The following is a 26,170-nucleotide window of genomic DNA, read 5'->3' as shown; positions in this document are numbered from 1 at the left end:
GAAGCCGTTGCCTAACAACGCCAATTTGTGCAGGTGTCTCCTTATTTGGCATTATACAGTGAGTTGTTCCGGCCAAGTATTTTGATTGATCTAAATAGGCTCTGCAGCCGTGCTCAAACCACAATAAAGCCTTCCTAGCCATGCTCAAATGAAGCTCTGGCATTGTGAGTTAGTGACAGTTAGTGACAGGCGAATGGCACTCCGCATCACATTGTGCTTATTCTGCAGCACAGTTTGGATTCATAAGAAATTGAAGAAACACAATGCCTCTCCATATTTGGGCAAATATAATGTCAGAGGTTTCAGCCTAAATATGGAGTCATATGTCATAGGAACGTCATACAGTATGCATGCACGACACATAGGCCTGTGCCCATATATAGGCTTAAAAGAGACAGATACAGAAATATCCATATATGGACATAAAAGGGACAGACAGACAGACGGGTACAACGGATACATAACTGGGTGGCTGGGGCATGCATTTCCAACTTGCAAAGTTCCAGACTTGCATTGTTCCCAACTAGGCCGGTGCCCAATGAGGCAGTGTGGTGCCCGGCATCGAGTCGGTCGGATAGTCAGTTGTCCAGAACAGAACCGCTGATCTGACCGATATGCCCATTGACCAGCAGAATCCAGCATAGCCTGACTGGGTGACCAACTATATAAGTGCGGGCCACTAAGTCCATTTTTATGTTACAATAGTTCACTTTGTGATACAAGCGCCAAATTTGGCACGAACAATGCCTAGGACCTACTTTTGCAGAAAAGCCCGTTAGCCACGCAAAAAAAAACAATATGGCTGCCATTTTCCAAAATGGCTGCTGGCGAAAGACATTTTATGTGTATTTTGACGTGGATTGTGATTGGATTTAGATTATTTTGGTATTAACATATAGTTTTGACTCCCCCCGCCCCCTCCCCCCGTTAGCTACGCGAAAAAAAAACAATATGGCTGCCATTTTCCAAAATGGCTTCAGGCAAAAGGCATTTTATGTGTATTTTGACCTGGATTGTGATTGGATTATCCAATTTTGATTATTTTGGCATCAGAATATAGTTTTGACTCCCCCCCGCCCCCTCCCCCCATTAGCCACGCAAAAAAAAAAAATATGGCTGCCGCTTTCCAAAATGGCTGCTGGGGAAAGACATTTTATGTGTATTTTGACCTGGATTGTGATTGGATTTTGATTATTTTGGTATCAACATATGAGTCACGTTTGCAGGCACTCAGCTGTGTGCACTGAACGCCAAAGTGGTAGCACTTGCATCTACTTCTGCTTTTGTCAGTTGTTCACAAATCTGGGCAATTGGTAGAGTGTCATCCACGCTACTTGCCAAATGTCATCTTCTGCTCGCCATCCCCAGCTGGCAGGGCTCTCTGTATGCATTTGACATACAGTTACCTGGCTTCAGACAGGGGCAACTTGATAAGTGGCATGCTTCACATGATGTGCAAGAGATGCCCTCATCATAGGACCTCTGCTTCCATGCAAACAGGTACAATCTTGCATCATCAACCCCATCACCAGTGCTGTTCTTTTCATGCACTGTTACTGGTGGGTATTGACTGAGGTTCTGGAAGCCATGAGACACTTCAGGCCACACTTGCCGGGTTTGCCATGCTGTCTTTTTGCCTTTTCCCACGAAAGGTTGACACGACATCACATCCAGTGAAAGTGTGAAGGATGCCAATGGATTTTTCAGGGCCTAGATTCTTCACTAAATCGTGAACTGGTAACCAACAACAAATACAGTACAGTACAGTACAGTGCTGTTCAATAACAATACAGTACAGCACAGTACAGTACTGTGCTGTACAATAGCAAAACAGTACAGTACTGTGCTGTAAAATAACAGAACAGTACTGTTTTGTAATGTGTTCGTTTGTCCTGTTTGGTTACTTAGTTTTTACTTTACTGTTGTGTTCGTTTTATTTTGTCGTAACGTTTCCTGTCTTGTCTCATTACCTTGTGATTAGTTTTATTTCTCCACCTGTGTCCCGTTAGTCCCTTAGCTCAGTGGTACGCATTCTGCACAACCTTTTTACAGTACACCCTCAGAAAACATTTGGATTATCCAATCACAATCCAGGTCAAAAACCACATAAAATGTCTTTCGCTGGCAGCCATTTTGGAAAATGGCAGTCATATATATTTTTTTTGCATGGCTAACGGGGGGAGGGGGTGGGGGGGAGTCAAAACTATATTCTGATGCCAAAATAATCAAAATTGGATAATCCAATCACAATCCAGGTCAAAAACCACATAGCATGTCTTTCGCCGGCCGCCATTTTGGAAAATGGCAGCCATATTGTTTTTTTTGGGTGGCTAACGGGCTTTTGTGAAAAAGTAGGTCCAGAAGAAACTTTGTGGAAAATTTGGCGCTTGTATCACAAAGTGAAGTATCGTGTCACTAACAGCCCCTACTAATACTGACAAACCAACAAAACCACCCTGGCCAGTTTGACCAGCCTGGTAAACGAGCTAAACCACCAACCATATAAGGTGTTTTCTTCAGTAGGGGGAACATTTTATTCTGTTGTTTATTGGAGGTACTGTTTTTAAAATTGTGATTGGGCTATTATTCTGAATTTTAGTGGAATAAAAGTGTTGGAGCTATTCTTTAATGTATAATATTTCACTAGTAAGGTGTGTTACAATTGCCCCATGATGGGGCAATTGTGACACTGCAAGAATAAGTCACTAGGTATATCAAATTAAAGCACATCACTAATTGATATTCATTTAAACTTATACTTCGTTGGCCAGGCAGGGTCCCCCAAATGTCTATAGCCTACTTGGTCCCCTCCTTTATTCTCTGTAGGCTACACCAAATCTCACCCAAGTTATGCTACAATTAGAAACCACATATAATGCCGTATTAAAATGTCTGGGGACAAAGCTATTTCAGCATACCATTGAGTGCTTACTAAATACTGTAGTATATGTTTTAGTGATTCTCAAACCTTTTCGTCAAGGACCCCCAAATTAATAGGTATTTTGCCATGCACCGACCCCCATCTGAAAATATTTTGTTCCCCCATACAAGATTGTCTTGTTAAAATGTTTAAAAAATAATTATCCATTTTCACTTTTTTCCCCCAAGATATTTTTTAAAACAGCAGATCTGCAAGCTCACCACGCATCACAAGCTCACAACGCGCCACCATGTGACGCATCGTGAGCTTGCAGATCTGCTGTTTTCAAATGTAAAACATTTGGGGTTATGGTGGTTAAAAGTGCTTTTGATGCTATATAAACACATTTAGCTGGGGACCCTTCGACCCCCCTCTCTCCACAGAACCACCGATATGTTTCATAATACTACTGAGACCACATGGAATGTTGGGAAAGTGCCCCATCTTGTGACAAAGCAGAGATACTACACATACATGTTCCTGTATCATCATTTTGTATCAGTTAAAACCTTATTTATTGGATGGTAACGAGGTAAAGAGATTTCTGAACATATTTATATAAATTATTTTAAGCCTAGAACCAAGCCATTCAGGCTCCTGGTGAATCATGACCATAAAACATTTGACTCTGTTTGAAAAAACACAAAAAAGGATAGGCCTATTTATTAAATATAGTATATAATTAAATATTCAAATATGTTTTGAGACATAATCAAATGTCTATCTTGCCCACTGAAGATTTCCAAAATGTAATATGCATCTCACATACTATTTAGTAGCTAGCCTACTAAACTTTTGGACATACTAAAAAGTCTCACATCATTGCTGTCGGGTGGAAACCTTGTAGTCCAAAGCCATTCCTTTTTATTAAAAAAATGGCATCGATTTACGAAAAAACATAAAAAGTTGAAATATGGAGATACATTGATGATTTGGGCAGGCCATTTGTCTACAGTTAATGATTTTCCCGACAGACGCTATACCCGTTTGGGTCGGAACACTCGCCCCCAGCAGTGGATCACTCGCCCCATTTGGCGCGGAACACTCGCTTGGTGAGAACAGACTACAGCCCCTAATTAGGAAGTAGGCTAGTAAGGCAAAACGCTGTTACAATGATGGAGGTGCGCAGTCTGAAGCAAAATTGAGCCATGACAGGCACCGCCGAGTGAGCTCAGGCGAGCAAGTCACCGTGCCGAACGTACATGGTTAAGTCCAATTCAGCCGACTCAACGCCATTCGAGTTACGTCCCGATAGGGACAGAATCGTAAATCATCCGCCCCCTCCCTAGTCTCGGTACCCCCTGAGACATCAAACGTGGCCGAGTAGGTTCTGGTGGCTAGAGATACCTGGTGGGTCCGACCATTTGGAGGTCGTCGGATTCGTGGGTCCAACTGTTGCAAGGTCGCTGGATTTGTGGGTCCGACTGTTCCGTGGTGGCTGGATTTGTGGGTCCGACCTTTTCGAGGTGGCCGGATATGACTGGGGCGAGTGGACTTTGGTGGCCAGAACTACATGGGTCTGACCGTTTTGAGGTCGCCGGATTTGACCCGGGGCTAGCGTGTTTTGGGGCAAGTGTTCATGTATTCGTCCATTTCAGTCAGACATCTCTAGCTTCATTAGTGTACACTCTACATTAAAATAAAGTAATAATAACAGTGATGTCGAATAGCCGGTTTCCTTTATTTGAGCGATGAGCATTAATCTAATGCATATACATGTGAAGAAACAACACAATTTTAACACCCCCTTACAATACAGACAGAGATGTCGAATAGTGACTACAACACTACGCAATAAGAGCAACATTACCCCAATGATATGTATTACTTCATGAAACGGTACTAGAATGTTTATATGAATGGCTTTTGTTTTACCCATATACTATAACCACTTGAACCCCAACTATTCTGGGGTGAACATTTGCCAAAAAATAGCACATCTACAAGCTCACAATGCAAGTGCAAAAAGAGCGTACCAAGTACAGTTGCAACTCAGGTCCATTTAACTAAGTATCGAGGGTTTAAGTGGTTAAGTGTTCCGTTATACAGTACATCATTGCTGTCGGGTGGAAACCTTGTATGTCCAAAACCGTTCCTTTTTTATTTATATAAAAATATATATTTAAAACAGTGAAAATAGCCGATCTACAAGCTCACAACGCGTCACTTGTAGATCTGCTATTTTCATTTTGTGCAACACACAAGTATGATGAAGTAGGGCATTCATTTACAAAGAAACATAGGAAGTTGAAATATGGAGATACAAGGTTTCTGCCCGACAGCAACGACATGTGACAAACAGCACTGTAACATCTGTATTGATGTATTAAAAAAAAAGATGGATTCCACATCCTGCTGCACATCCTGCTCCGTCTTCTACTCAATCTCATTTGAGACTGCAGAGGATGGGGTGGCTCTGATCTCAGTTTCTGTAGTGGAAACAAACCAAAAAAAAGTACCTCAATCAGGAAAGAGTAACTGTAACAAAATATTGTCTAACATTTATGTGCAGCAGAGATTCATGTATGTCAGTATGATGGTCAATAAATATTGTGGCTGTTGCACAGAAACCGTGTATCTTTATTCCTCATTTTCACATTTAAATGTAAATTTAACACACTCGCTCCCAAAAAATGTATGCCCTACCTTGTCATACGACAGTGTCACACAAAAGTAGCGAAAATAGCCGAATTACAAGCTCACAACGCGTCGCGATAATCTAAACTATCTAACTATGTGCAATTTTTGTAAAGTAAAAAGTGAAAGTGGTTAAGTGTGTTATAAATATTTAACCAATTAAAAGTATTAACAACAGTGACTAAATAATAAACTAGTGGAACCATTGGAGCACAGGTTCTTTTGAATATTTCCTGAAAAGTAACGCTTTTGGACATTACAAGGTTTCCACCGAACAGCGGCAATATGATCTGTGTGTTTACCTGGGCATGGTCCACTCTCAAATATAATGTCATCAATGGCGATGTCACTCCTTACCGATGAACCTCTGGTGGCGTCAAACACAATCTGGAAAGAGGGGGGAATATAGCACCAATTAGCATAATACAGGTGTAGCACATGGGGTAACATAAAATATTTTCTTTACATAGTGGTTTGGACTGGCCAATTAACCAGTTTCAACCTGGCGTCCCTATTTTGGGCATTATAGGAGAAAACATATTAGGAATATTTTATGTAGTTGACATATCTGACTTGTTTTCCTTGTTTCATTCTTTCTCAATTCTTTGTCCTTTTCGTGAAGACTTTCACCCAAGTGTAAAAAGGAACTACACCTCCCGAAAGCCGAGAATGGAAGCTGTCATCTGTTTGTCATTTCCGTTCACGAAAACATATTTTAAAATATCTTTTGATTGGATTTCTGAAAAAAGTGTCAAAAATGTACACTTTCTTTTAACACATTCTATTTCCCCTGCAGTTCTTGCCTGGTGTTGCTGGTCAGTCTGGTACTCCACAGTGGCCCTCAGCCAGGTGATGCTCTGCTCGCCACTGCGTTGCCATAGTAACACATCCTCTCCAGCCTTGTCCAGGTAAACCCTGAGCTGGCCGGTTCCTGAGCCGTACATGTGGTAGTAGAAGGACAGACACTGGGACCCCTTAGATCCCCTCAGTGGCTGGGAGAGTAGCCGGGCGTTCTGACCGGATACCATGGCCGATGCCTCGATGTGCATGTAGTATCCTGTCAATCAATGCATTGACATTCAAAAACAGAAAAGCAAAATCCTCAGTGTTAACTAAATTTAAATTATTATTTTTGTTTGTTTGTCTGATATAGTAAAGCCACAGTTTTTTCAGTAACAGGGTTCTCCACGTCTCTCCAGCTCTTTAGTAAACACAAAATACATTTTCAGGTAGGTCACCAATTTGATCCAATCAGGAGAGAGAATCCATTTATGAGCTTCAATTTTATAGCGTTCCAATTCCAATTTTGTCTGTTCATTCTTGTTGTTTTATCACTTCCAGTTTCACTTGTTTATCCTGTATGAGTTCTCTCTCCTGATGAATTTGGTATCCCATACTGAAAATGTATTTTCTGTTTATTGGAAGACCCCTGTTGTTGAACAAACTGTCAAACTCTATAGCAATGATTACTATCCGAAATACAGCGCTATTTAACACGTTATTTTAACAAACAAATATCACTCTTTAACTCGACTAATGAATGTACAAATGGAACCAAATGGACCCGTGAGGCGGGTCCATTTGGTTCCATTTGTAGACTCAAGTTTACAAATGTACGAAAACATGTCATTACTGAGTTACATCATCACAGAAAAATTTAACTCTGGGCAATGATGTTATGTTATGCATTTTGCCCAGAACCATATGGTAATAGGGCACATTTATTTTTTAGAATACCAAACATCTGGTTAAATCCCATTACTAAGTCATAAATATGCTTCACAATAGAAGTGGTCAGGTATAGATTCCAACATCAGGACTAGATTTCTAAACATGGATAAAGCATGGATACTAAAACATTACTCTGCGGACGGAACCCTCACCTAGCCCTGTGGTGTGATCCCCTCTGGGTCCAGTGTACGAGGTGGGGGTCTGTCCTCTCCTCTGTTCCCAGTCACCAGCATCTTTGTGTTTGTCCTGAGTGTAGCCACAGTGACCTGCCTCAAAGTCACAGTGTCCTGGGACAGACAGCTGCAATCCTGTCAACGCAAAACAAGGGATGGCCACACTGAGCCTGGTAGAACAATACACAGTAATATTGTTCACAACCCTCACTACCCGTCGCATTGTGACTCAGTACAATAAGCAGCAATACAATAAAGGTTTGATTAGTATATGAGGGTGTATTATATGTGTTTGTGAATCACTCGAAATGAAGCTATATGGGAAAATGAACCGGAACAGGAAATGGGTATGCCACCTTCTGGAAACCTGGGACAACAGTTATACACAGCCACAGAGCTTCTAAGGAGCTCATAATTACCTGCTGTCATCTCACAGTCTCCGAGGCTTACTCTGATGTCATCCAGAGCAACAGAACCACAGTCCCAGAAGCTTACACATGTACTTACAAACACCACCTGGACAGAAAGGACGAGAAACACTCACATCATGACTGTCCCCTCATTGGCTTTGATAGTTCAGACTTAATCACTTAAACCCTCTAGTCTTGTGAAACGGACTTGAGTTACTCAAACAGCTTATTCCGTCTACACCATTATCTCTTCGCCAAAAATAAAAAACACGATTAGATCGGCTTGTATATCGGATATTTTTGCTGAATATTCTCCCCAGAATAGACATGCTGGCGTTCAAGTGCTTAAGATCCTTACACACCGGGAGTGTGATTTATTTGGTGAGATTAGAAAAATTCACATTAATTTAAGCTGCTGTTTGAGCACCACACAGAATGGGAATATATTACATGCTAATAAAGTGACGTCATTTACCGCCCAAAGTCAAGCAACAGCAATGCTGTTATTTTCTTTCATTTCAGAATGGTTTCCATCCAGTTTCAGGCCATACATTGAATTCAGATGTCCCCAGATGTTTCAATAGGTGAAAATGTCTGATTGTCTGGCTACGTGAGACTAATTCAAATAGTTTGATTATGTCATGATTGTAGGTATGTGTGTTGTTGAAGTGATCAATAGTATTAGGGCCATGTTGTATTATTCATTAGGTGCATGTTTGTCTTGTTTTTGTTTAAATACTTGTACCATAGAAACTCCTTGTGGGGACCAATAAGTCATAATTCAGATGACAATGATTTGCAATGGCGGAAGATATTAAAACCATTACATTACATTACATTACATTACAGTCATTTAGCAGACGCTTTTATCCAAAGCGACTTACAATAAGTGTATTCAACATAGGTAGGGAACGAAAACTACTAATCACCAGAAGTTTTAAGTACATTTCCTGCTAAAACAAGCAACCAAATTTCCTGCTAAAACAAGCAACCAAACCATGTTTGACATTGTTACCTAGGAGGGAAAAAAAGCCTGTCGAGGAAGATAAACTTTGAGTACTTTGGCATGTGGGTGGACATGAAACCGTGTCCTCCAACAGCTGTTATCTAATAAGCTGGACTCAAACCAAAGATTACAGAGAACAAAGAAGATGAGGCATGTGAGAAATCAGTGCTCCATAAGATCAAAGGCGTGCATGCTAGCACAGATACAGATGGATCCTCCTTATATAAAATAATGCATCGGACATAGCAGGAGAGGTAATTAATGCATTTATCTGGACTAAATAGATGTGTTTTTGCTATAGTCTGAGTTTTAATATTTCTGACTTTCCATAATTAAAAAAATAAAAATCACATAGATCAGGGTTTCTCAAAGTGGGTGCCGTGACACAAGTGCTGGGGTGCCGCAGAATGCTTTGATAATATTTGGAATTTATCAATATCACTTCAGTTTAACCACTTGTCGTAGACCCTATGCTCTATACTTAATAAAACAGACCTGAGATGCACAGTCCTTGGTGCGTCCTTTTTTCAATCAACACCAAATCTCTTCGCCAAAAATTGCTGATCTATAAGCTCACAACATTTTTACTGAATGTTCCCCCCAGAATAGGAATGCTGGTGTTCAAGTGGTTAAATGTCAAGTATACAGTTATTTTCAATCTGCCCTAATGAAAACAGATATTCTGTAAGTTTCTCTCATGACATGCTGTATCTTAGGGGGAAGGACTTACATATCTTTACAACATGACATGTTGTAAAGTGCTATAAAGTATCAATGTAATTCATTGATTCCGTGGATAAAAAAACATTATTTACAGGGGTGCCCTGAGACAAACATGTTTGAGAACCACTGCCATAGATTTTCAGATGCGTTTTTCCTACAGTACCTTCCAGTTAGCCATTGGTTTGCATTAATTTGGTTGGCAGTAATGTAAAGTATACATGACTTGCAGTCAACAGGCAAAACATGCACCAAAAAAAACACCAGTGTGGTCCTTTAACCACTTGAACCCTAACATCCCAATTCCGGGGTGAACATTCGGTGAAAATAACCGACCTACAAGCAGACAGATCTTCTTTGTTTGGCAGAGATTCGGTGTAGAGGGAAAAAACAGAGGGGACACTCCTGGGGGACCGCAGTCAACAAAGTATATAATGTTAAGTGTTAAAGGAGTAGTTCAACCAAAAAATGACATATTTTCTATCAATTACACACCCCATGAAGACTTGAATTCATGGAGACTTTTTAGTTTTTGTCACATTCCTAAGCCAATAATTTGATGACCGGCGGAGTCTAAAAGAGTCTCTTACTGATTCTCCGATGACCCAGTCGTCAAATTATTGGCTTAGGAATGCGACAAAAACAAACAAATCTCCATGAATTCAAGTCTTCATGGGGTGTGTAATTGATAGAAAATAAGTCGTTTTTGGGGTTAACTACTCCTTTAAAATATCTAAGTAATAAGTCTTAATTTTAATAATCCATCCAGCAATGCTCATTGTCTGTCTATCATCAACCTGAAAAAGCCAGACAGTTTCCCTGACATTGTGACATTGTGAATGTAGTTCCGTTCACCATGGCTGGCTGTGACGTCTGGAAGGTGACGTCTCCTGCAAACCAGATGCCGGTGGACTTTTCCCCCTGAGTCCAGATCTTCTCCTGCCTGTTGGACTGGTGGTGCTGCAGATACACGGCCAGGGCCCGGCCCGTCTGGTTGAAACCTGGAGTTGTGGTCAGAATACATGAGAAAAGATCATCTCTAATACACAGTGTTATGTACTATAAACAGTGTGTAGGCCATTAGTTCTCAAAGTGGGGTCCGGGGACCCCCAGGGGTCCTTTGGGGGTCCGTTCTACGGGGTCCCCAGCAAAAGTAGTTAATAGCATCACAATCATTTCATTTTAGCCACTTTAACCTTTTATACTTTGGCTATTCAAAAATAGCAGATATACAAGGTCATAGAGCGGCACTTGGTGCCACGCTATGAGCTTGTATATCTGCTATTTTTCAAAAATCTTGAACATTAGTGAACATTTTTAGCACAAATCTTTGCTTCTGGGGGTCCCTGGCACAACATATTTTCAGATGGGGGTCCACGGCCAAATATTTATCAATTTGACATGAAAATGTTTGAGAACCACTAGTGTAGGCTACTAGCCTGGCATTGGCCAGACTGATAACGTGGATTCACTCTCACGTTCCTCCCCGGTATCAGTCTGGACTTCGGCCCATAGTGGGCGAGTATGAGAAATCAGAAAATGATCAGTGACTGCGTTTCAACTGCTGTCCTTACAACAGTGAAAAGCATCCAAATAATGTTCTAATTTCGCATACTCGCTCCCTATGGGCCGAAGTCCAGCCTGTTACCGGGGAGGAATGTGAGAGTGGATCCACGTTATCAGTCTGGCCAATGCCAGGCTAGTAGGCTACTGCATATGCATCCAGATTGAAATAATCACACCCAGTGTGAAGTGGGCGGTGTGGTCACAGTGGTCATCACAGTGATGGAAGTTCACTTCAAGTAATATTTCTGAAGTGTGTGGTGCTATTTATTAACAATAAACAATGGTTGGTCCACAATGGGTGATTCACTTTTAAAAAAAAACATAAATGTGTTTTTTTTAAGTGCTTAGTCCTATTTATAGGGCTATGCACATGTGTCATGTGTTTCACTAGCCAATCACAGTCCTGAAGTATAGATTTGCATTGAATGTGTAGGGGTTGGGGGGGGTACAATGGTGGCCAATCACGGTGCAGGGTTAGGGGGGTACAATGGTGGCCAGTGATTTGCATTGAATGTGCAGGGTTAGGGGGGTACAATGGTGGCCAATCACAGTGCAGCGTATGTCGATGTCCAAACCTCACATATAGGGGGGTTGCACCGCCCAAAAAGGACAATGTAAACATGTCAAATGATATGTGGGAGAACAAAAATCTAACACTTAATCAATCAGTACAATATGTCTGTCTGTTCGTCTGTCTCTGTCTGTCTGTCCTGTATGCCAGTCTGTCTGTCTGTCTGTCTGTCTGTCTGTCTGTCTGTCTGTCTGACTGACTGACTGACTGACTGACTGACTGACTGTCTGTCTGTCTGTCTGTCTGTCTGTCTGTCTGTCCGTCCGAGGGTATGCGGTTACCCGAACTCAGAGATTAGACGCCTCTGCCCTGCACTGTCTGATAGAAATCACAAAGCCTTAATAACAGAAATAGTCTATGTAAGCTTAATTAATTGCAAAACATGACACCCCTTATTCAAAACAGATGGCGAATGCATTCTTCTCTTTATAGGGCCTACACGGGTAATACCACAAACTACCTGTGAGACCTTTATGAATTGAACCTCACAGTCAGCAGTCAGTCTGCCTGTCTGCCTGCCTGCCTGCCTGTTGAGTGAATCGGGTGTCACACGTCGCATGTGTTTTTAGGCCTGTGGAGTTTTTGCTTGCCACTCACCCCTCAGAGAGAAGTGGAATCTCAGACAGTACTTCATGTTGCCAGCGAGAACTGGCCCGGTCAGTCTGCTGACGTAGCCAGAACGCGGACTCAGGCGCAAGTGAGCCAAAAGGAAAGATCCTGCGGGGGAAAGAAGAGCCTTTTTTTATTTTCTTGCAAAACTGTCGCTTCCTCTCAGCCTGCTGGTCACGGAATGTTCTCTCTCTCTCACACTGCACCTGGCTTTGATCTCCGTTTCATCTCTGAAATCTCTCTTGTTTTTATTCAGTTGGTGAGACACAGTTTAAGATTACAAATGATACATAGACTGCTGATTTTTTTTGTAAAAGTAATACCACACTGTAGAAATACCCTGCTACAAGTAAATGTCCTGTATTCAAACAGTTTGAATACAGGAGTACAAGTACAAAAGTAATTGACTCCTATACTTTAAGCATAGAAGTACGCATTTTTTGAAGATTCTTTTTCCAAAGATAGCAGATCGTCAAGCTCACAACGCTTTGTGATGTGACGGCGCGTTGTGAGCTTGTAAATCGGCTATTTTAGAATAGCTTAAGTGTAGAATAGGTTTTGTATTAATGAAAAAAAAATCTGCAAAGTTACTAGTAATAACTAATGTTTTCAAATACTTGCAGTGGAGTAGAATATTTACCTCTGAAATGTAGTGGAGTATAATTATACTGTATATAGTATTTTTCTTTAATTGAAATACTCAACTAAAGAAAATGTACCTCTTAAAGTTCATAATTGTACTTAAGTACAGTACTTGAGTAAATGTACTTGGTTACTTTACACCACTGTTTAATTCCAACCTGCCCCTGTGGTGTGATCTCCATTCCTGAATATGTTGGGTTTGACAGAGAGTCGTTTCCATGTAGAACCCAACATGTGGTCCTGAGTGTAGCGGCAGAAACCCCATTCAAAGTCACAGTTGGCAATGGAGGGGTCAAAGGTCGGCTCTGTGGAATAAAATGGGTAAAATCAGCCAGAGCATGTTTTACAAAAATACAGCACACTGTGTCAGTGTGTTATCTTTATCATCTTGACCAATAAGAACAACATTACTTTGCAAGAACAAATGTTTGTGTAACCCTAGCACCTTGCACATGAAATATGACGCTGTTTGACCTAGTAATTTGCTAGATTAGCTGCACGCACGCACACACACACACACACACACACACACACACACACACACACACACACACACACACACACACACACACACACACACACACACACACACACACACACACACACACACACACAACCAGGAGGAGCAGCAGCAGAAAAAAACAATACTGTGCCCTCCAGGGATATACAATAATAATAAATAGCAGACGAAGTGCCACTGGTGACGTAGACATTTTATTACCAAGAGCAAACTGAACAGCCTATTAGCCCACCTGTGTCCTCACTACAGAACTCAGGAGAGAAGGAGATGTCATCAATGGCAACATGACCGCCTCTGGGACTGTTAAAGGCCACTTCAAAGACCACCTGAAGGCACATAAACATACGTACATGTGTTTTTGACGCACGCACGCACGCACGCACGCACGCACGCACGCACGCACGCACGCACGCACGCACACACACACACACACACACACACACACACATTTAACATCTTTATTTGCGTTCACATTTAACAAGAAATTATTGAACACAAAACAATAATAGACGCACAAGCTTGGGAAACTCAACAACAAGTGTTTCAAGCTCCTCCATATGTGGCGACTGCCAATTATCACAGACGCTGAACAGAATTTAGCCTATGCCTTAGCTCTCGGCTTGGGCATTCCTGCAATCTGCAGTAACTCTCTTCCTGAAAGTGTTCATTGGATTTCTCTACTCTACTGTATGTGTCCACTGTAAGAGGGGAAAATTATTGTCTCCGCCAGGCCGAAAGGCATGGCGAGAGAGTATGTTTTTCCCCCTGTCCGTCCGTCTGTCCGTGTGTCCGTGTGTCCGTGTGTCCTGTCCGTGTGTTACCAGCTAATCTCCGGCACCGTTGGCCCGGTCGCTGCGAAACTGTGTACACCCACTCCCTGGATGCCAATTCAGAACCTCTGCCCCACATTTTTCACATGGGCCTGTCATAGCGTCATCAGGAGGCCGATTTGTGCAAAACCCATTTTTTCCCCGTTACACCTACAGCTTTTAACCAAACGTCAGGCAAATCGGTACACAGTATCTCTATAGTCATGTGATCAACCCGGATCTGTCCGATTTCCCATATTCCATCCTCATTGGCTAAGGTTGGCTTCCAAAGTTTGCAGGATTGGTCCGTTTTGAACAAACTGCCTCAAATCATGAACGCTGCTTGCCATTTCCATAAAATTGCACACGCACATTCCCACTAGGACGAGGAAGAAATGCCACTTGAAAATGTTCAAATCATCCTCATGGTGGCGCTATAACAGGCCGATTTGCATTTTTGAATATAACTGCACCGATCTGCGTGAAACTTTGCACGCACACTCCCTAGAGGCCAAGGAAAAACATCTGCACTGCATTTTTCACATCTGCTTTTCACAGCGCCACCAGGAGGCAGACTTATGTAAAATACATTTTTGGACATTATTCCTTCAGATTCTGTCAAAAACACGCAAATTGGTACACTGTATCTCCATAGTCATGTGATTCTGATGGATCTGTCCGATATTTCAGATTCCATCCTATTTGGCTTACAGTGGCTTCCAAAGTTTGCAGGATTGGTCAGTTTTGAACAAAATGCCTCAAAACATGAACACAGTGTGCAATTTCCGTGAAATTTTGCATGCAGATTCCCACTAGGCTGAGGAAGAAATGCCCCCCTTTTCATATTGGGGTTTTTGCATTTTTATTCAGTGAAATTGCAGGAAGTTGCGAAATATGCGGAAAATTGTGAAAAGTTGCGAAATATGCAGAAATATGCGATGCAAAGCGCATATTATGCGATGCGATGTGCATATTATTTGATGCGCATTTTATGTGATGCGATGCGCATTTTATGCGATGCTGTCTTTTTGAAAAAGCGTTATCCCCGCATAATTATGCGCCATTTCGCTGATTATGCAGTAAATTATGCGATCGCAAAATCACATTTTTCTGGAGGGTCTAATTTATATGACACATCAGCTAAATGTGCCAGAGTGATGGTGTGGTGGTCTAAGCATCAGACTCTCAGTACAGAGATTACATGTTCAAATCCCAGTCATTCTATGGTTCATTACTTTTCAACTTTACTAACTGAAGGCTGACATATAAACACTTCAAGAGTACGAAGAGACATACAATGGGAGTGGCTGAGAGATGGTGTAGCGGTCTAAATGTAACCAGGTGGAGTTTTGATGTGTCATGTATTGGTGTCTATGTGTGGGTGTGTCATTGAGACCAACTAATTGCTTGTTTCATTGATTGCAGGTGTTTGTGGGTGTGGTGCCAGTGCCCTATAAAATCACTGTTCTGGCACAAAGAAAGAAAACATGGAGCGAGCAGAGTGGGTTCCAGCGTGACTGGCAAGAGATGGTTTTATGGCATGGGTTGATTTGTAAATGATGTGTATGCTTATGGTTAAAACTGTAGATTGTAACTGAGGCAGCTTTCTGCAAAGGTGCGCTGCCCTCTGCTCGCCCCATGGTAAGTGTTTTTTAGATATTACGTGCACGTAATGTTAGCTTGTTTCTGATAAAAATATGTATTTGTTTTATCTGGTAATGTTTTAAACCCACTTATTTATTAGAATGTTGGTCCTCCCTCCTTTATATGCCATATCTCATTGAGAATTCAGTTAACCCTCTTTGTAGTGTTGTGTGCTTTGGTTGCTGTGTATTAATTTGTGTTTATTGAGTCAACAATGGAATGAAATGGTAATTTATTGAGGAAGACCATGACTAGTTTATTAATGTGGCCTAATGCACTGTTTTAACTTGATATGAATAAAATGTCAACTTTAACCTGGTGTCTTCCCTGAGCCTCCCTAGCCAGTTCTTCTAAAGCTCTGTTACGAACCTCCTTTAAGTTAAAGCCTTAATTGGTTGTGGGTGAAATTCCAACTGGCGTAGTCAGTAGTGTTTTTAGTAACCTCAAAAAGTCCATTTGGTTACATAAAGATCAGACTCTCTTCGTGGGGATGCCATGTTCAAATCCGAGTCATTCTATGATTCATTGCTTGTCAACTTTACTAACTGAAAGCTGACATATAAACACTTCAAGACTACGAAGAGATATACGATGGGAGTGGCTGAGAGATAGTGGTCTAAAGGTCGGACTCTCAGCATAGAGGTTCCATGTTCAAATCCCAGTTGTAGTACTTTGAAATTTTCAAGGCCAAAATACAGAAAAGCAAGTCAAAGGCACGAAGAGACATGTGAAGGGAGTGACTGAGAGATGGTGTAGTGGTCTGAAGGTCGGATTCTCTGTACAGAGGTTCCATGTTCAAATCCCAGTCGTCCCATACTTCAAAGTTGTAATACTTTGACATTTTCAAGGACGAAATACAGAAAAGCAAGTCAAAAGCACAAAGACACATGTGAAGGGACTGCTGAGAGATGGTGCAGTGGTCTAAAGGTCAGACTCTCAGCACAGAGATTCCATGTTCAAATCCCAGCTCTTCTATGGTTCTTTGCTTTTCAACTTTCCAAACTGAAGGCTGACATATAAAAGAACACTTCAAGAGTACTAAGAGACATCTTATGTTAGTCAGTGAGAGATGGTGTAGTGGGATAGTTATCAGACTCTCAGCACAGAGGTTCCATGTTGAAATCCCAATCGCCCCGTACTTCATAGTACTTTGAAATTTGCAAGGCCAAAAAGAAAGTCAAATGCACAAAGACACCTGTTTGGAATGGTGGAGAGATGGAGTAGTGGTCTAAAGGTCGGACTCTCAGCACAGAGGTTCCATGTTCAAATCCCAGTCGTCACATACTTCAGTGTTGTAGTACTTTGACATTTTCAAGGCCAAAATACAAAAAAGAAAGTCAAAAGCACAAAGACACCTGTTTGGAAAGGCGGAGAGATGGAGTAGTGGTCGAATGGTTGGACTCTCAGCACAGAGGCCCCATGTTCAAATCCCAATCGTCCCATATCTCAATGTTGTAGTACTTTGACATTTTCAAGGCCAAGATACAAAAGAGAAAATCAAAAGCACGAAGACACCTGTTTGGATTGGTGGAGAGATGGAGTAGTGGTCTAAAGGTTGGACACTCAGCACAGAGGTTCCATGTTCAAATCCCAGTCGTCACATACTTCAGTGTTGTAGTACTTTGAAATTTTCAAGGCCAAAATACAAAAAAGCAAGTCAAAAGCACGAAGAGACACCTGCTGAGGGCCCAAAGGTGCGTTGGCGCAGTGGTGTGGTGTGCTTGATCGGTTGCCTCTGCTACAGACAGTTCGCAGGTTCAAGTCCCATGCCATCAATGTACTGGAGGACCATCGGTGGGACCGTGTCCCTCCCCTGTTTCCTGATAGTTAAAGGTGGGGGGGTTATGTCTGAAAGAACTCTTCCCAGCTAAAGTTTTACATTTGTAGTTTTGGAGATGTCCAACTCCATTCACAGTTCAAAAAATCCCCCTTACTGTGGACATGCATCCTTGAGATGTTTTACTTTGAAATGATTTATAGTTTTTGAAATATTTAACTTTAAGCGCCTAATGCATTGTCAATGGCAATGGATATTTAAAGGGAAAAGGGTACAAAGTTTTGAATGCTAAGTTAACAGAACAAGTCAGAACCTCTGTGGTGCAGTGGTTTAGATACAGGACCTGCAACCAGAAGGTTACCGGTTCAAATCCAACCAGGACAGGTTTCCAACAAATACCTGACTCTTGCACCTTTATCTGATCTTTCACTGAACAGCGTGTAAGACACCATAGAAAGTATGTACCATGATGGAGCAGTGGTTAAGATTCAGGCCTTACACACTGAAGGTCCTGAGTTCAAATCTCGCAAGGACATCTTTCTAACTTTTACCTGGGGCTTTTACCTTTATATAATCTTTCACACAAATTCCACGCAAGTCAACAGCACATGTAAGGACCTCTGTGGTGCAGTGGTTTAAATACAGGACTTGCAACCAGAAGATTCCTGGTTCAAATCCAACTGGCACACTTTTTTTTCTTTCCCAAGACTCAAGACCCAACATCAAATTTCTCTTTTGGGCCATGAGTCCCAAGACTCAAGGCCCAAAAGAGAAATTTGATGTCTCCGCGGGAGTAATTGGTTCGACTCAAGACCCAAAAGAAGGTGAACTGACTGTAATGATTAAAAATGTCATATATAGAATAGAAACCCCATTCAAACTTTAAAATGTTCATCTTACTGTGGACATGTTTGCCTGAAAGGGAATCTTTGAAATGTTTAATAGTTTTAGAATTGTACTCCTTTAAAAGTTCAGAGATTTAGAATGGAGGTCGATGGACGAATTTGGGACCTCAAAAAAACACTTTCACCTAGAAACTCCATTCACAGTTCAAAAATTCCACCTTACTGTGGACATGCATGCTTGAGATTTTTTCTTTTGAAATCATTTGTAGTTTTGGAGATATTTAACTTTAAGCGCCCCATTCATTGTCGATGCGGCAATGGACATTTAAAGGCAGGCTTACAACTACATACTTACGCCTAGTAACCTCATTCATACTTTAAAATGTTCATCTTACTCTGGACATGTTTGCCTGAAAAGGAATCTTTGAAATGTTGCATAGTTTTAGAATTGTACTCCTTTAAAAGTTCAGAGATTTAGAATGGAGGCGGATGGAAGGGTATAGGGACCTCAAAAAAACACGTTCACCTAGAAACTCCATTCACAGTTCAAAAATTCCACCTTACTGTGGACATGCATGCTTGAGATTTTTTCTTTTGAAATCATTTGTAGTTTTGGAGATATTTAACTTTAAGCGCCCCATTCATTGTCGATGCGGCAATGGACATTTAAAGGCAGGCTTACAACTACATACTTAAGCCTAGTAACCTCATTCATACTTTAAAATGTTCATCTTACTCTGGACATGTTTGCCTGAAAAGGAATCTTTGAAATGTTGCATAGTTTTAGAATTGTACTCCTTTAAAAGTTCAGAGATTTAGAATGGAGGCGGATGGAAGGGTATAGGGACCTCAAAAAAACACGTTCACCTAGAAACTCCATTCACAGTTCAAAAAATCCACCTTACTTTGGACATGCATGCTTGAGATTTTTTCTTTTGAAATCATTTGTAGTTTTGGAGATATTTAACTTTAAGCGCCCCATTCATTGTCGATGCGGCAATGGACATTTAAAGGCAGGCTTACAACTACATACTTACGCCTAGTAACCTCATTCATACTTTAAAATGTTCATCTTACTCTGGACATGTTTGCCTGAAAAGGAATCTTTGAAATGTTGCATAGTTTTAGAATTGTACTCCTTTAAAAGTTCAGAGATTTAGAATGGAGGCGGATGGAAGGTTTTGGGACCTCAAAAAAACACTTTCACCTAGAAACTCCATTCACAGTTCAAAAAAATCCACCTTACTGTGGACATGCATGCTTGAGATTTTTTCTTTGAAATCATTTGTAGTTTGGGAGATATTTAACTTTAAGCGCCCCATGCATTGCGGATGCGGCAAAGGGAAACGAGTACAGGCTACTAATCCTACATACTTACTGCTAGTAACCCCATTCATACTTTAGAATGTTCATCTTACTGTGGACATGTTTGCCTGAAAAGGAATCTTTGAAATGTTTTATAGTTTTAGAATTGTACTCCTTTAAAAGTTCAGAGATTTATAATGGAGGTCGATGGAAGAATTTGGGACCTAAAAAAAACACTTTCACCTAGAAACTCCATTCACAGTTAAAAAAATCCACCTTACTGTGGACATGCATGCTTGAGATTTTTTCTTTGAAATCATTTGTAGTTTGGGAGATATTTAACTTTAAGCGCCCCATGCATTGCGGATGCGGCAAAGGGAAACGAGTACAGGCTACTAATCCTACATACTTACTGCTAGTAACCCCATTCATACTTTAAAATGTTCATCTTACTGTGGACATGTTTACCTGAAAAGGAATCTTTGAAATGTTTAATAGTTTTAGAATTGTACTCCTTTAAAAGTTCAGAGATTTAGAATGGAGGCGGATGGAAGGTTAGGGTTAGGGTTAAGGGACTTAAAAAAAACACTTTCACCTAGAAACTCCATTCATAGTTCAAAAAATCCACCTTACTGTGGACATGCATGCTTGAGATCTTATCTTTGAAATCATTTGTAGTTTGGGAGATATTCAACTTTAAGCACCCAATGTATTGTCGATGCGGCAATGGACATTTAAAGGGAAACGAGTACAGGCTACTAATCCTACATACTTACTGCTAGTAACCCCATTCATACATAAAAAATGTTCATCTTACTGTGGACATCTTTGCCTGAAAAGGAATCTTTGAAATGTTTAATAGTTTCAGACCCAAAAGGGTCTTGAGTCGAACGCATTAGATCCAAGTAGACATCAAATTTCTCTTTTGGGCCTTAAGTTCTTGGGACTTAAGGCCCAAAAGAGAAATTTGATGTCTACTTGGATCTAATGCGTTCGACTCAAGACTCTTTTGGGTCTTGAGTCTTGGGACTGAAGGCCCAAAAGAGAAATTTGATGTCCCCGCGGGAGTAATTGGTTCGACTCAAGACTCTTTTGGGTCTTGAGTCTTGGGACTCAAGACTCGAATCCTGGAAATCAAATCCTGGAAATGGCACTAAAATATTAGATAAAGGTGCAAGAGTCAGGTAAAAGTTGGAAAAATGTGCAAGCTGGATTTGAACCAGGATCCTTCTGGTTGTAAGCCCTGTATCTTAACCACTGCACCAGAGTGATTCTTACTGACTTTGTTAACTTGCGTGTTCTTCACTGAAAGATTAGATAAAGGTGCAGGAGTCAGGTAAAAGTTTGAAAAATGTCCTTGTTGGATTTGAACCAGCAACCTTCTGGTTATAAGCCCTGTATCTCAATCACTGCACCACTGTAATTCATCCTAATTCTGTACACTTGCATGTTCTTCATTGAAAGGTTAGATAAAGGTGAAAGAGCCACGTAAAAGTTGGAAAATGTTCCTTTCCAGTTTTGAACTCAAAACCTTCTACGTGCAAAGCCTGTATCTTATCCACTGCTCCACCAAGGTTCACGCTTTCTCTGGTCTCTTGCACGATCTTCAGTGAAAGATATACAGACCACAAGAATCAGATAAAAGTTGGAAAAATGTCCTGGTTGCATTTGAACCGGGAACCTTTTTGTTGAGATGGGGTGGTAGTCCAACCTTTAGACTACCACCCCATCGCTCAGCCACTCCCTTCACATGTCTCTTTGTGGATTTGGCTTTCTTTTTGGCCTTGAAAATTTCAAAGTACTATGAAGTATGGGACGATTGGGATACACAGTATCTCTATAGTCATGTGATCAACACGGATCTGTCCGATTGACTATATTCCATCCTGATTGGTCAAGATTGGCTTCCAAAGTTTGCAGGATTGGTTAGTTTTGAACAAAATGCCTCAAATCATGAACGCAGCATGCGATTTCCGTGAAATCTTCCACGTAGATTCCCACTTGGCCCATGAAGAAATGCCACTTGAAAACGTTCAAATCAGCCTCATGGTGGCGCTATAACAGGCCGATTCACGTTTTTACCTATAACTGCACCAATCTCCGTGAAACTTTGCACGCACACTCCCTAGAAGCCAAGGAAAAACCTTTGCCCTACATTTTTCACATGCCTGTTAGAGTGCCACCAGGAGGCTGACTTTTGTAAAACATTTGTTTTGGTCTTACTCCTTCAGATTCTGTCCAAAAAAAGAAAAGAAAATACATTTTGCATGCCTATTCCCACTAGGCCGAGGAAGAAATGCCCCCCTTTTCACATTGGCCTGTTATAGCGCCACCAGCAGGTCTAATTTAACAAACCCGATTTTTCGAACAAATTGCCTCAAATCATGAATGCAGTGTCCGATTGCTGTGAAAGGCCTAAGAAGAAATGGGACCCTTTTCACATTGGCCTATCAAAGCGCCACCAGGAGGCCATAATAACCAACCTGACCTGGCGGAGACTTGTGCTCTGAGGAGCACTTTTTCTAGTTCTCCCTTCTTTCGTGGGCCAGCCTCTCTCAAACTCCTCACAACAACTATAAATGTAGAGATACATTATAACAAAACTAGAAGGACAGTGCGGCCTTCTGATGTACTGGACATCTGTTGTCCTTAAGCCCTGTAAACCTAATTAAACTGGGTTTGGCTCTGTACTTTGCAAAAAACTGCCGATCTAGAGCACAAGCTCACAACGCATAGAAACGCAACTGTCAGATCTAGGAGCACCAGAACAGCAGAGCTACTTGAGTCGGCAGTTAAAGTTAGGTCATTAAAAACTCTCAGAAGAGTACTGTGGCTTGGTTTAAAGCCCGACTGAAACTTTTCATGAATGCCATAATAGGCAAAATAATGACTGTAGCTGAAGATAGACTACTCTACAAAGACAGCAGCTGGGAGATGGGCCTAAAATTTGAGACAATGGACAGGTCAAAATTATTCATTTTGATTAAGGGCTGGACCGCAACGTGTTTAAAAGCAGCTGGAACACATCCTGAGCTGAGGCAGGTATTAACCAGTAATAAAATACTTAGCCCAACAGAATGGAAAACCTCTTTAAGGAGACAGGAAGGAATGCTTTCTAAAGGGCACTGGTTGACAAGTCCTAGTGCCTGCAATCTCTCATAACAGAAGGGACTCTGGTGAAATGTATCGTCTCTGTCGGGTAGAAACCTCATATGTAAAAAAAAAAAAAAAAGAAATAGCAAAAATTGCAGTTCAACACGCTCAAAACGCGTCGCTTCACGCAACGTTTCGAGCTTGTAGATCGGCTACTTTTGAGTGACACTGTAATATGATCAAATAGGGCATTAATTTACGAAAAAACACAAAACATTAAAATATAATAAGAATATAATAAGAGATTTCTGCAGGACAGCAACACTATAGGGTTTCATTGGTTAAGCATTTACTCTCCAAGGCCATTTTTCATACACTAACCTGTAGAGGATACGGGGCCTTGAGATCCACTTGCACAGGGATCCACTGGCCCGGGGTCACGGTCCAGATGCTCTGATTCTCTGGGCTTGCTTTCCAAAGCTCCTGGTACTGACCCATCTGGTCCCTGGAGAAAATGGAGAACAGGTACCCTCTCTCCTCTCCTCGTTGGTACTGGAAGCTCAGACATCCGGACATTGGCACTATGGTCATTGGAGACATCAGTTTGGCCACTTCCTTGAAGGTCTTGGCGTAGGTGGAGTCCACGTACATGTAGTGGCCTGAAGCACAGTTTGAAGATGAGTTATTATGCCCAAAAAATATTTTGAAATATTAATCCAATGACATGAAATATGAAATGATGTAACATATGGCACAGCTGATATATAAGACAACATAACTAACTTGAAAGGCTTATGAAAAAATATATAAAAATGTACATCAAAGGAAACACATGAACCAAATTAACAACTGCACAACAACTAAAAGCATCAAACAGGATAAAAACAAAACAGTTCAAAATCATAAATATTGGAAATGCAATCAAATAGATTTAAACTTACTTCAAAAAGAATAATAAAAAAGTTAGACATACGTATATCACATTTTCTTTTTCAAATTAACTGATTTTAGGATAATGCCTTATGAAAATGTGGCTTGTAGACAGGGTTGTCAGAAAAATTGCGTAAATGTGACAGACCTGTTCTGTTGTTGTATGTGTGGTCAACTGGTAGATTGCCTCGTGGGGCATGGGACATGCCACCCCCCACATACCAGTTAACATTGGTATTCCACTGGTTACTGTATCCACACAGGTGGGACGCCTCAAAATCACATTCTAAAGTAAGAGAGTAAGAGAAATCAGCAACATGTCCATGGCACAAGATCTTTTCAAATAGTGGTCTTTGGCCTACTGCACTCAATTTGGGAGTCCTTACATCTTAGTTTTTTGTTGTATAATTCTTGTGAGCTTGTAGTTGTATAATTCTTGTGAGCTTGTAGATCTGCTATTTTCAAATATTTCAGTACTTTTACTTTTGGTACTTTAAGTACATTTTGATGCCAATACCTTTGTACTTTTACTCAAGTAAATTTTGAATTCCGGACTTTTACTTGTAACGGAGTATTTCTATATTGCAGTATTGATACTTTTACTTAAGTAAAATATCTGAGTACTTTTTCCACCACTGTTCCTTGCATACAATGAATGCAGTACAATTACTCTAGGCACAACAGTAGGGACCACCCAAACTAATCGTCCTGAACGCATCCCTGTAGAGCTTCGGGCTTATTCCCGGATCTGCTCAAATCCTAGCTCCACCCCTGTTGTTATTGGAAACGTACAAGGTTGTTCAGTCCTGCAAATGTGGTCTCCTAGGGCCTAGATTTCAAAATGAAGAACGAACCAACAAAACAATCCACAAAGTTATAGCTGATATCATTGGTTCGCAAACGTTTTTAACTTCAAGGACCCCCATAACTCTGAGAGGGTAAAAATGGAACCAAATGGACCCATTTGGAACCCCCTCAAAGAACCCTGAGGGTCCCTCGACCCTACTTTGAGAACTTCTGGCTTATATTGTTTTGCTTGATGCTTTATTTATAGCAGAAAATGTAACTGGATTATAGCTAATGTTAACTGGCAGTAGGCCTGCTATGTGTGTTTAGAATGGACTTTGCAAACACTGGTATTGCAGTATACCCTTAATTCTAGAATCACAAGATTATTGACAAATACCCTTGTGAACCTACGTACTATTATGTCTGATACGCCTTTAGGTGCTTGTAATATTTATGTGTTAAACAAACTTATTTGATGGGTCCATTTATTATAATTCGATCTTATTTGAGCGTATTGTATCTAAATACGAAAGAGTTCAACAATCTAGGTTTAAAGCTCATTACTTGCGCCTGTGAAGCAGCGCAAGTACTGTATTCAGGGTCGTCATGTCGAAAGGAGTACACAACATATACACAACGTATATTAGTTATATAGTAGAATATTAGTTATATAGTAGTATATTAGTTATATAGTAGTATATTAGTTATATAGTAGTATATTAGTTGTATAGTAGTAGTAAGTATATTAGTTATATAGTAGTATATTAGTTATATAGTAGTATATTAGTTATATACTAGTGTATTAGTTATATACTAGTATATTAGTTATATACTAGTATATTAGTTATATAGTAGTATATTAGTCATATAGTAGTATATTAGTTATATAGTAGTATATTAGTTATATAGTAGTGTATTAGTTATATAGTAGTGTATTAGTTATATAGTAGTATATTAGTTATATAGTAGTATATTAGTTATATAGTAGTATATTAGTTATATAGTAGTATAAGTATATTAGTTATATAGTAGTATATTAGTTATATAGTAGTGTATTAGTTATATAGTACTGTATTAGTTATATAGTAGTATATTAGTTATATAGTAGTATATTAGTTATATAGTAGTGTATTAGTTATATAGTAATGTATTAGTTATATAGTAGTGTATTAGTTATATAGTAGTATATTATTTATATAGTAGTATATTAGTTATATAGTAGTATATTATTTATATAGTAGTGTATTAGTTATATAGTAGTATATTAGTTATATAGTAGTGTATTAGTTATATAGTAGTATATTAGTTATATAGTAGTATATTAGTTATATAGTAGTATATTAGTTATATAGTAGTGTATTAGTTATATAGTAGTATATTAGTTATATACTAGTATATTATTTATATAGTAGTATATTAGTTATATAGTAGTATATTAGTTATATAGTAGTATATTAGTTATATGTATATATA

The 26,170-nt window shown here is 40.2% G+C and overlaps 1 protein-coding gene across 2 annotated transcripts in view; it reads right to left on the bottom strand.

The window, feature by feature from the left end:
* Positions 1-4,582: 4,582 nt before the first annotated feature.
* Positions 4,583-26,170, bottom strand: part of LOC311038368 (MAM domain-containing protein 2-like) — a 33,744-nt gene continuing 12,156 nt past the window's right edge. For both annotated transcript variants that reach the window (XM_084047853.1, XM_084047854.1), the window contains 11 exons: positions 24,057-24,194; positions 23,360-23,637; positions 13,738-13,831; positions 13,144-13,290; positions 12,332-12,451; positions 10,453-10,598; positions 7,881-7,977; positions 7,441-7,596; positions 6,361-6,614; positions 5,860-5,944; positions 4,583-5,349 (listed from right to left, as the gene is read on the bottom strand). In XM_084047853.1, the coding sequence (XP_083903979.1) occupies positions 5,297-5,349; positions 5,860-5,944; positions 6,361-6,614; positions 7,441-7,596; positions 7,881-7,977; positions 10,453-10,598; positions 12,332-12,451; positions 13,144-13,290; positions 13,738-13,831; positions 23,360-23,637; positions 24,057-24,194 (1,568 nt within the window). In that variant the 3' untranslated portion in view covers positions 4,583-5,296. The remainder of the gene's footprint in view (positions 5,350-5,859; positions 5,945-6,360; positions 6,615-7,440; positions 7,597-7,880; positions 7,978-10,452; positions 10,599-12,331; positions 12,452-13,143; positions 13,291-13,737; positions 13,832-23,359; positions 23,638-24,056; positions 24,195-26,170) is intronic.

This window comes from Gymnoscopelus microlampas (assembly GCF_963454915.1).
Source record: "Gymnoscopelus microlampas genome assembly, chromosome: 21".
Lineage (NCBI taxonomy): Eukaryota > Metazoa > Chordata > Actinopteri > Myctophiformes > Myctophidae > Gymnoscopelus > Gymnoscopelus microlampas.
This window is presented reverse-complemented; position numbering and strand designations above follow the sequence as displayed.